Source organism: Onychostoma macrolepis, chromosome 19 (assembly GCF_012432095.1).
Source record: "Onychostoma macrolepis isolate SWU-2019 chromosome 19, ASM1243209v1, whole genome shotgun sequence".
Taxonomy (NCBI): Eukaryota; Metazoa; Chordata; class Actinopteri; order Cypriniformes; family Cyprinidae; genus Onychostoma; species Onychostoma macrolepis.
The window spans coordinates 30446198-30457973 of record NC_081173.1 but is presented as its reverse complement, the minus strand read 5'-3'; the positions used below and the strand labels follow the sequence as shown (position 1 = coordinate 30457973).

The following is an 11776-nucleotide window of genomic DNA, read 5'->3' as shown; positions in this document are numbered from 1 at the left end:
GTAGGCTACTTGAATGAAATATGTTTCATGTCAGTTCATGACATAGGCCTACAGTAATGCATCTTGTGTGTTTTAGCTTACTATTCTAGACAGTGTTTCAAACTTTATATTATATGCACTTCTTGTGTTTATTGCCTCAAGACAAATCACTTGTATTTCTCTCTTTTGACAGTGAAATGAAATGGACTACGTTGTTACGATTTCACTTTTCCCACAACATAATGTGTCATAGGAATGAAGACAAAGTGCAATTTCATCGAGCAGCCAATGGGGAGCAGCAATGCGCTAGAGAGAACGAAGTCTTACATTTTACCACAGAAAGTGTCAGCTGGGTGAAATATGTGAGGTGCTTTATATTAAATTTTCGCTTCCTTTTAATCTGTACAGTAGGCCAATAGTATAACGGCCCGCCTTGAACCTTTACCAGTTAAAGACTTTTAGGCACTTTGACGCGCAGTGACCCACACTTGCATAAATAAAGCGCTCGAGACGCGTTCAGCGCGCGCGTCTAAAATGGCAAAATGGCTCTCACGCTCTTTTCTTTATAGGCGTAGTAACTGTTTGGTTTATTTCTCACCCTTGTCTAAGCCATGCGCATCAAGATAAACTAGGTAAGTGTTTACTTATAATCTGCAACTGAGAAGAAATTATATATATTTAAAATACACATGCTCAAATGCTCTGTCTCTGGCGGTCCGCCGCAGTTTCATAATAAACCGAAAATAGGTCTATGTTTACAGTTTTCGTAATAACGTAACAGGTCTCTAATGTTTGGCTCCATTGCTTTGGCAAAGCGTGTCAAACGAACTAAAATCGAAGGGCTTTTCCGGTGTTTTCTGCGTTTCTGTTCACAGTGAAGGCAGCGAAGTCAATCTCTGCACGTGCAGTGAGTTTGGGAGCACAGCGGACACCAGTTACGCATTTTCACATTCGCATAATTTCAAAACAAAAAAATGTGGACAGATAAGTAGGCTATTATGGAGGCATATGGATGGCAAAATTCATTTTCAAATGTAATATGCAAAATGAGAATGCAATATGTAAAATGGCAATGTATTTCTGCCTTTAGATTTACATTTTCCCATATCATATGTGCAACATTTAGTGCAAAATGAAAATTCAGTTATATATTTTACATTTGCCATTACACTAGTTTCAATATGTAAATTAAAAACATTTTGTTTTATAAGTTGCTAAATTAAAATGAAATGGTATTATCCAAATTGATTAGATATGTTTAACATGTCCAAGCAAAAACTGTAGCAAAATTATCATTTAAATGTAATTTTTTCCTAAAGATTTACGGATTTACGGGTAGGACACATGGAATTGCATTTTCATCGTGATATCGCGTGACGAATGAATGAATGAATGAATGAACGAATGAATTGCTATAATAAGAATAATCCCCATCCACTTGATTGGCTCTATGACACTCTCTCCTCTCCACCTGTAGCTGGTATGTGGCGAGCGCACTTGTGCCGTTGTACTGTGGCTGTATCGCATCACCCAAGTGGATGCTGCACACTGGTGCCGGTTGAGGAGAGACCCTCGGTAAAGTTGTTGAAATGAATAAAATTATTATTATTATTTTTTTTTTGTAATGTACAATGAAACTATTTAAGTTACATAAACAAAATATTACATTATTGTATAATTATGATAGAACATATAATTAATCAGTTTATATCACCTTCAATTAAATAAAAACAGAAAAAAGAAAAAACACTGATGCACATTCTTCATTCATCTTTTTGTAGATGTAGAGTTTAAAAAATAAAAACATTGTTCCATTTTATGTAGAAAAGTTAAATCGCCATCTTGTTCCGACAAAAGTGACTTGAACGCACCCGACGTCGTAATAACGACTTGTCAACTACGAACGTCCCAGGAGGACTTGAACGCAGCAACAGAACATGCCGCCACCAAAGTGAGATAAATTAATATTAAAAATCACGGGGATCTGGCTGTAAAAAGTGAGAGCTCTTGTGGCAGGCGCGTGAAGGTTAGGTGCCAGGGAACATGCGCCATGTTGTGGATTAAAAGAGAGGAATAAAATATAATGTAAGGTGGTAAATAAGTGTAGAATTTGCTTACTTGCATGACTCAGCGTGCAGAGTGAGATGTGTGACGCACCTGCAACGCTTAGGTGCTTGGGGACACACACACTGTAAAAAAATGAAATGTAAAAAAACAGTGAAATGCTTTGCAGCACAGGGTGCTAAACGTTTACCATTAATGGAAATAACGGTTAAAGAACGTTTAAAAAAAAAAAACAGTCAATGAATGACAAAAGCAGCTGCCAAACAAAAACTGTAAAATTAAGATACAACATCCTATTTTTTTTCTTATTTCTTTTTCACTTTACAGGTATTGTCTGGATTATACTTGTGAAACATTCTCTGTGAAGCTTTTTTTTTGCAGTTAATCATCATCGAACAACAGCATACATGCAGAAACTAATAACTATCACTACATCAACAACTCCACAGTTACTGCTTTTAAATAAAACTACATTCAGCATAACATCTGGTTTCTTGGTCTTCTCCTGGACTGAAGCACAGACTCTACTCTTCAACACAATGGTGACCCACAAAACACAGACAACAGAAACCCTTTAAATCCCAAAAGAACATTAAACACTAACAGATCTCTCTAGATCTCAGCATCTTCACTTATTACAAACCAGTCTGACTTTATTTATTTCATACAAAACTTCTTATTGAGAATTAACAGAGGTTTAGATGTCAATGTTTTATTGAAAATAATAAAGTTTTAAGTCACCATTGTGGAGATAAGTTTTTGCTTTAGTTGGGCTTCTGACCCTTCACTTATTAACAATATTTTTTTCTCTGGCTGCTGTAACTGTGTGTTTCTGAAGCACATTTGTTACAGTAAAATCTGCAAGAAAAATTCTGATCAGATAAAGTGGTTGACGTCCTGATGATGATCTTGTCATCGTATAGTGGCTTAACTCACTAACTTCATCACAAATATCTGAACATGTTAAATTTATGAATTTCATTTTGTTAGTAGTGTTACAATTTGTATTGCTTGAAATGGTCCTTGCTTTGATATTTTAAAGGTTTGTAAGGTTTTTTGAAGAGATTATTTAGATGAGAGCACATAGAGTCACAGACATCAATAATCAGCAAATGAACCTCAACAATGGTAACAATCTGCAAAATATTCAGATCAGCTCTGATCATCACAAAACAAGCTTTTTGTTGATTGTCACCATTGTTGAGATTCATGTGCTGATTCTTGATGTTTCTGTGAATCAAGAAGCTGCCATTCAGTACACTTTCTATATAATGATAAAAAATGAATCTCTGGCTGTCATAACATCACAAGAACACTGCATAAAAAAAGAAATGCTAATACAAATGAGACAATACTCATGATGTGATCAAGCTACTATATGATGATTAAGTCATCATCAATAAGTAACCAGGTTTATATGATCAGAGTTTTCGCTAGTAATTTTTCGCTAGCAAAGTCACAGCAGCCAGAAAAAAGCTGATATTGTAAAGTGAAGAGTCAGAAGCCCAACTAAAGCAAACACTTATCTACACAATGGTGACTTCAAACTTTTATTATTTTCATAAAACATCAACATCTAAACCTCTGTTAATTCTCAATAAGAAGTTTTGTATGAAATAAATAAAGTCAGGCTGGTTTGTAATAAGTGAAGATGCTGAGATCTAGAGAGATCTGTTAGTGTTTATTGTTCTGTTGCTGCCAGTCATGTGACGTTTAATTAATTATTTAATTAGTTAATTTTACAGTGAAGGTGTTTGCTTGTAATAATTCGTTAAATTCCTGTAAATTAACAGTGTTGTCAGCTTGTTTAAATAAGGAGATTTTACTTTAATTTTAAGGTTTTAGTTTGGCATCCTGTGCTGCCAGTCATTTGACCGTTTTTTGTCTTTTGTTTTTCAGTGAAGGTGTTTGATCATAAAAATTCAGGAAATACCTGTAAAATAACAGTGTTTGTCAGATTATTTAAATAAGGAGATTTTACTTTAATTTTATGGTTTTTGTTTGGCAGCTGTTGCTGCCAGTCATTTGACCATTTTATCATCTAATGGTTTTGTTATTTTATTAATTACAGATTATTTTTGTAATTTTACATACATTTGTTTGTAATGTAAGAAAACAGAGAATGTACTGTATAAAAATACAGTAGTTTTTCTGTATTAAAAACGCGAATTATTGCAATTTGTCATTAATGTCATAATCCTTAAAATAACAGCCAAGTAGTTAATTCAGAGATAATTTTACAGAGTTTTGACTGCAATTCAAAATAAAAGAAAACAACCTGAAAAAATCAGTTATTTTCCACAAATTACGTTTTTGTTTTTTACAGTGCACAATCCATTAGGAGAAGAATAAAGTATGGTAGCAAATAGGTAAAAGTGTAGTCTGTTTGCTTATTTGCATCAATCGGAGTGTAAAACAGTGAGAGATGTTCAGGCAGGTGAAAATCGTTTGGTTAATGGGGAATATTGACTTATTGTACATCTTTTTGCCGAGCCCCGCCTTGATATAATGATTGACAGGTTGGGGGCTTAATTGGCTCGGAATGCATTTTCCACATTGTCATATATATCAAAACCAACAAAAGAGCAACAATATGCAAGCGCTATGACAAGTCTTGGTTAGCCCTATGCAGTACACGTAGTAAGGTTTTTTATTTTATTTTTTTAAAGAAAACAAGTAGAATAGGGGGAAAAAGAAAGCTAGTGTTTGAGCGTCAGAGATACAAAGAAGACTAATAGATATGAAGCAGACAGATAGTTCAAATAGAATAGAGAGTGCTAGAGTTAGAGGGTAAAATAAAGATGGAAGAGATGTGTTTTTAGCCGTTTCTTGAAGATAGCTAAGGACTCAGTTGCTGGGATTGAGTTGTGCTGGAGGGAACAGTTAATGTCAAAGTCTGTGAAAGTGATTGTGTGCCTCTTCGGGATGAACAATAAAGCAAAGTTCACAGCACGCAAGCTTCTAGAGGCACATAAGTCTGAAGTAATGAATTTAGGTAAAGGGGTGCAGAGCCAGTGGTGGTTTTGTAGGCAAACATTAATGCCTTGGATTTTATGCGAGCAGCTATTGGTAGCCAGTGCAAATTAATAAACAGAGGCGTTGCATGCATTCTTTTCAGCTCATTAAAGATTAATCTTGCAGCGGCATTTTGGATTAATTGTAGAGGTTTGGTGGAACTGGGTGGAAGACCTGCCAAGAGCATTGCAATAGTCCAGTCTGGACAGAACAAGAGCTTGAACAAGGAGTTGTGTTGCATGTTCCCAAAGAGAGGGCCTGATCTTCCTAATGTTGTATAAAGCAAATCTGCAGGACCAGGCAGTTTTAGTAATGTGGTCTGAGAAATTCAGCTTATCATCAATCACAACTCCAAGGTTTCTGGCTGTTTTTGAATGAGTTATGGTTGATGTGCCTTACTGGATGGTGAAACTGTGATGAAATGGTGGGTTTGTTGAAACCACTAGCAGTTCTGTCTTAGCCAGGTTGAGTTGAAGGTGATGGTCCTTCATCCAGCAAGAAATATCTGTTAGACATGCTGAGATGCGAGCAGCGGAATCTATTGTCATTATCGTCATTATCTATCGGAAGCTATCATCATTATCGTGGGGTATTTAATGGAACGCAATTGCAATTGAAACATCTTAAGTGTAAGTGTCAATACATTTAAGAAAAATAAAAGATATTTAAATCACCATTTTGCTACCCTTTTGCTGCACATTTGACTCAGAATGCATTTTTAAATTCACACTGTATTTTGCTACAGTTATCACGCGCTATCACGTTGAAAATGCAATCTCAATCTCCTTACCCGTAAGTCTAAATGCATTTAGGAAAAATGTAATTTAAATGATAATTTTGCTACCGTTTTTGTTTGAACATGTTAAACATATGTAATCAATTTGGGTAATACAATTTCATTTTAATTTTGCGACTTTTAAAGCGTAAAAATATGTATTTAATTTACATATTAAAACTAGTGTAGAAAATGGAAAATGTAAATTATATAATTGAATTTTAATTTTAATTTTGCACTAAATGTTGCACATATGTGTGGGAAAATGTCAATTTAAATACAGAAATACATTGCCATTTTACATATTACATTGTCATTTTGCATATTACATTTCAAAATGAATGTTGCTACCCATATGCTTCCATAGGCTGCAGCGTTTCACTATTTAATGAGATGCACCACACAATTTCTGTGACTTGAGTGCAAACAGGTTTAATTCAGGTTAATTGGGACTTTTCCCCCAGAGGCAAAAGTGTCCAAATTTACTTGAATTGACCACATCTGTTAGAAGTATGAAGTCATCTGAACAGAGATTATAGGTCTGAAACCAATAGCTTGACACTTGACAAAACTGGAATAGTCTTCTAGTTTCTCTCAAAGTAGTTTCATCTGAACTTGATTTAAATTTAAGATAATGAATCTAAACTCTTCTGAAAAGTGAATCAAACTTAGCTTAAGACAAGAACAAAATTCTACAAGTGGTGTTTAAGTTTATTAAGTTTCAAGATTGTTTTTATCACCACATTGATATCTGTTCGTTTTAAGCTTAAACTCACTTAAATTTGATTCATTTTTCAGAAACTAATATCTTAAGTCATTTTTATTCTCAAGTAAATGCATCTTGATTTTAGGATGTGTAGATATTTGTACTGGAAATCAAGACAGAAATACTGAGGAAGATTATAATTTTTTGCAGCGTAACAGCTTTTAGTCCGAGTTAGAATCTCTTAGAATTGTTATGATGTCTTTTTTTCCCATTGCATTGCAGTCTAGGCTTGTAGTTTTTAAACACTTTCCTGTGTTTATTTTTGTATGGTTGTACAGCACAGTGGTCAACTACTGATGTTTCTACTGTGCTTTAAAAATAAAATCTGTTTTGAAATCATGTCAAACTATATTTATAGAGCCCATCTGTGGTTGACCCAAAGTGCTTTACAATAAGAAATATAGTGGAACAGAAAACACTTTTTCACGCCTGCTGGTCACATGCATACTGCAGTGCCACCCATCCCTTGAATTGGCTGATTTTAATGACTGTAGATTACTTAGTAAAATTACAGATAACATGATTGAAATGTGAAGGGGTCTATCATCTAAACCTAATCAAAATGCAATAACCAACTAACAGAAGGAACTAATCAAACAAAAACCAACAAGAACATGACACATAAAGCACATGATGATCAAATGAGGGAAGAGGAACTTGAAACTTTTTTCAAGTTCAAATTAAGTGTTTGTTTGGTTCTGTTTATGTTGTGTTTGTTCACATTTTGTTTGATAGACATGAAAACAAGAACCGTGACATGAAAATAGACGTGACAATGTCACTTGACACTTAAACCACAGTTTTACTTACACACGTGAGCGTAGATCACACAGGGGACGTGTCCCCCACACTTTTAATATGACGTAAATTCATCCCCCGCACTTTTACAGGCAAGTGTGTTCACATAGAGGTTTTCAAGAGCCGGTGTAAATAAATATAGATTTAATTTCAAAGAGACAGGATAGTCTGTGCATGACCTGATGTTTTATTCGTACCCAGAAGGCGAGATGAGCATCACGGAGCGCTAAACAATCTCATGCAATGTTTCATTAATACTCAAAGCCGGAGGGCTGCGCTCTCATGCAGAGGCATCCAGCTATCGCTGTATAAAAACTGTTGTTTTCACAGAAAAGCAGAAACGTTTGGAATCATGAAGAAATTAAAGACACGATTGTGACAGTATATGGTTTATTTGTGTTTTTCAAGTCATCTTCATAGATAAAGTATATGAAAAATGCAGTGCTAATTGACATAGCATTTATTACCGTATCCTACTGAAACTATTCTTCCCTTTCGAGGGAACTTTGAACTGCGTCCTCTAGGGGTCGCTATGGGGAACGCCGTCAGCGTGACCCATGTCTGAAGCATATATACAAAAACACCACATGTTGGCCGGCGACAGCCTATGATGTCACTACCGGCATGACCACAGTATAAAGGGTCGCCGGGAAAATACGTCATTCTCTTCTTCGTCTTCAGTGACTGTTTTGTTTGAAGCGTGTATTCTACAGGTAAGAAACGATTTTCTACTATGGCGAGCACTAGCAAGGCGTTTAAGAGATGTGTGCATCCGTGTCCTCGTTATTTGACACCTGATGACACACACGATCTTTGCGTCTTTTGTTTGGGCGAGGAGCACGCACGTGATGTTCTTGAGGGGGCAATCTGCGTGCACTGTGAGCTTTTTTCTATGAGAAAGCTCCGCTCTCGTCTGTCTCTCTTTTCGAGGAAGGAGGGACAGCCGTCTGCTTCCCGCGGCTCGAGAACCACTGCTGCTGAGGCACGGAGGAGGATGGGCTCGCAGGCGGAGCTGGCTCATGAGTTAGAGAGGGGCTTTCCTTCTCGCTCGTCGGCAGCGAACGAGAGTGAGTCGCTGGATGATGATGCGATCTCTCTGACATCATCTGATCCAGCGGCTAGTGCTCTGCTGGGTTATGCCCAGGAAGAGCAGGAGATGTCTGAGGCGAAGAAGTTGAGACTGAGCCTCTCAATCCTCCTGCCCTGCGATGACGAACTGTTGGAGGTTATGGAACGTGCCACGGCGAGGCTTGACTTGCCGTGGAAGCGGCCAAGATGGTGGCGCCGCGGGTCGCCTCGATGAGCGTTATCTTTCTGGCCATAGCCCCCAGCTCGAGTGAGCCTTCCATTTCTTCCTGATCTCCATGCGGAGGTTGAGAGGGAATGGAAAAAGCCGTTTTCCTCTTGCATTCATAGGTTTCAGCATACCAGTTATGCTGACATTGAGGGGATACGTGAAAACGGCTATGAGGGGATGCCCCTTGTGGAAGAGACGCTGGCCAGCTATCTCTCTGTGGGCGAGACATCCTCTCTCAAGACTCCCTCCTTGCCATCTAAGCCCCTTCAGGAAACATCTCGCTTAAATGGCAGGGCATACGCAGCAGCAGGTCAGGCTGTCGCTTTGTTGCACACGATGGCGGTGCTTCAGGCTTACCAGGCTGATCTGCTGAAGGACCTGGATAAGGGTCAGGGCTTGTCACCTGATGAAGTAGCTGAGCTGCGCCGCACCACGGATTTGGCTCTCCGTGCCACTAAGCAGGCCGCCACCGATATGGGCAGGTCTATGGCGGCCATGGTGGTAAAGGAAAGACTTTACCCACAGAACCCACAGAACAGAGACGCATTCTTCAAAACGCTGTCCAACATGGGTATCCTGCCAGCGCTGGAAGTTATTCTTGGCATGGATGATGTTCAGGTGCGTGGAGCAGCCACTGATATCTTCTCTTACCTGGTGGAATACAACCCCTCCATGGTGCGAGAGTTTGTTATGCAGGAGTCTCAGCAGAATGACGATGATATTCTGTTGATAAATCTGATCATTGAGCATATGATCTGTGACACGGATCCAGAGTTGGGTGGAGCTGTACAGCTAATGGGGTTGCTCAGGACACTAGTGGACCCAGAAAACATGCTGGCAACTGCTAATAAAACCGAGAAGACCGAGTTCTTGAGTTTCTTCTATAAGCATTGCATGCATGTGCTCTCTGCTCCACTTCTTGCCAACACCACAGAAGAAAAACCCAGCAAAGATGATTTCCAGACGTGTCAGCTGCTGGCTCTGATCGTAGAGCTGCTCACTTTCTGCGTGGAGCATCACACGTATCACATAAAGAACTACATCATCAACAAAGACATCCTCCGCAGAGTGCTGGTGCTCACTGCATCTCAACACGCTTTCTTAGCCTTATGTGCTTTGCGTTTCATGAGGAAAATCATTGGGCTGAAGGACGAGTTTTATAACAGATATATAATGAGGAACTTCCTGTTTGAGCCAGTGGTCAAAGCTTTCCTCAACAATGGATCCAGATACAACCTCATCAACTCAGCCATTATAGAGATGTTTGAGTATGTCAGAGTGGAGGATGTGAAGTCCCTGACGGCTCATATCATAGAGAACTACTGGAAGGCCCTGGAGGACGTAGACTATGTTCAGACGTTTAAGGGACTGAAGCTTCGATATGAACAGCAGAGAGAAAGACAGGACAACCCTAAACTTGACAGTATGCGGTCGATTCTGAGAAATCACCGTTTTCACCGGGATGCGCGGACGCTGGAAGATGAAGAGGAGATGTGGTTTAACACAGATGAGGAAGACTTGGAGGATGGTGAAGCTGTGGTGCCGCCCTCAGATAAGATGAAGAGTGACGAGGACCTGATGGATCCTATCAGCAAGTTTATGGAGAGGAAGAAATTGAAAGACTCGGAAGAGAAGGAGGTGCTGACAGGGAAGGCGAGCCTCTCAGGACGGCAGAGCCCCAGTTTTAAACTCTCCTTCTCCAGCTCCCCAAAGCCCAGTCTGTCCTCTCCCCCAACCGCATCCCTCCACCCCGGTTCACCTGGTTCTCCAAGTTCTCCCGGGACAGGAGCCCGGAGCTCCCCCCCTACGGCAGCTGTCACCACTAAGGGAGGTCTGGTGGGGTTGGTGGACTACCCCGACGATGACGAAGAGGACGAGGATGAGGAAGACGCAGACAGTAAAGAAGAAAGTCCTCCACTGTCCAAGAAGTCCAAGCTGAGCTCCTAAAGCACTCCCTCGTCAATCAGCACAGTCATGCTCAAAGGGAGCTTCATCCAGAGACTATTGCAGCGCTCAGCCTAGAACTCAAAACTGAAACAAAATGAATGAATACACAAATGAATGGAAAAATGAACGAATGCAGCCCCCCGCAGGAGTCCAAGGGGCGCCATGTGAGGAACGGAGAAAGGGAGAGCAAGAGAGGGAGAAGATACGGTCACAGAGCGAAAAGGTGAATGTCTCCATGTGGAGTTTGTCCAAGTGCCAATCTGCAAGAAAGAGAGAGAGAGACTCGTGAAACGGACGGAGAGATCGAAGACGAGATGAAACTGTGGTCTGGACAAAGAATAATAAAAAAGGATTTAATAAGACATGAATTTCGACAAAGCTAAAAGTACTGGGGGGTAAAAAAAAAGACCTCACACACAGTCAGTCAGTCAGTCACTCGCAGACACTCAAACTGTTGCCCCACAGAGCGTCCCAGGCTTGGACCAGGACACACTGCCCCCCCTCTCAGGGAAGGACCTCACATGACCCGAACTGGGCCAGCCAATCCACAACCACCACTCACCTTTGCTGACTCCATCTCCATTTCTTTCTCTCCTTTCTCTCAACCCTTTTTTTCTGTTGCTCTTTTTTCCCTCTCAATTACCCTATTCATCTGTGGGTGAATCTGGCAGATGTTGGGAAGAAAGAGAAGGGCTTTATTCTCGATGCTCCAGTCTCGCCTTCTGAGCTTTTCGGTACCTCCGTCGAGACGGTGGTCGAGAAGTTTAGGGAGGCGAAGGCGCGCTCAGCGGCCTTCAAAACCTTCATTCCAAGAAGGTCCAGGTCTGAGCCCGAACAACGTAGGGGTCCTGGCCCATCTCCATCTAGGGATCAGAGATGGGGACAGAAGGCTAGTGTCGCGACTCGTGCCCCTCCCCCGCCTGCGGGTAGGGCTAGAGGGAGGCGCGGGTCAAAGAGAGGTAGGCAAGACCTGAGGGAGGTGATCCAGACGAAGCGTTCTCAACGCTCTCGTCCAGACCAGAGTAAGAATTGAAACATCTACTCCCTTTCCTCGGGGGGCCTGTCATCTGCCCTTATCTTCCCCTCTCTAATTCCCCTGCAACCACCGTTTTTATTCCACCTGACCGAGGTTGGG

General features: G+C 40.4%; 2 protein-coding genes across 10 annotated transcripts in view; both read left to right on the top strand.

Moving 5' to 3' along the window:
• LOC131525443 (H-2 class I histocompatibility antigen, K-B alpha chain-like) overlaps nucleotides 1-11776 on the top strand; it is a 39130-nt gene that overhangs the window by 8631 nt on the left and 18723 nt on the right. Inside the window, exons 7-8 of one of the 9 annotated variants that reach the window (XR_009267228.1) lie at nucleotides 233-346; nucleotides 549-611. The gene's annotated coding sequence lies outside the window, so the exon portion shown is untranslated. Of the gene's footprint in view, nucleotides 1-172; nucleotides 347-548; nucleotides 612-1456; nucleotides 1555-11776 lie in introns of those variants that run through there. The other 8 variants (XR_009267224.1, XR_009267227.1, XR_009267226.1 and 5 more) reach the window with 8 other exon arrangements.
• On the top strand, nucleotides 8728-10652 carry LOC131525441 (serine/threonine-protein phosphatase 4 regulatory subunit 3-like). Its single transcript, XM_058753054.1, has one exon. It carries the CDS (start codon nucleotides 8872-8874, stop codon nucleotides 10639-10641), a length of 1770 nt encoding a protein of 589 aa, XP_058609037.1. The 5' UTR covers nucleotides 8728-8871; the 3' UTR covers nucleotides 10642-10652.

Bases quoted from the DNA above. Each gene is read 5' to 3' on its own strand.
- LOC131525441 (XM_058753054.1), top strand. From the start codon at position 8,872: ATGCCCCTTGTGGAAGAGACGCTGGCCAGCTATCTCTCTGTGGGCGAG.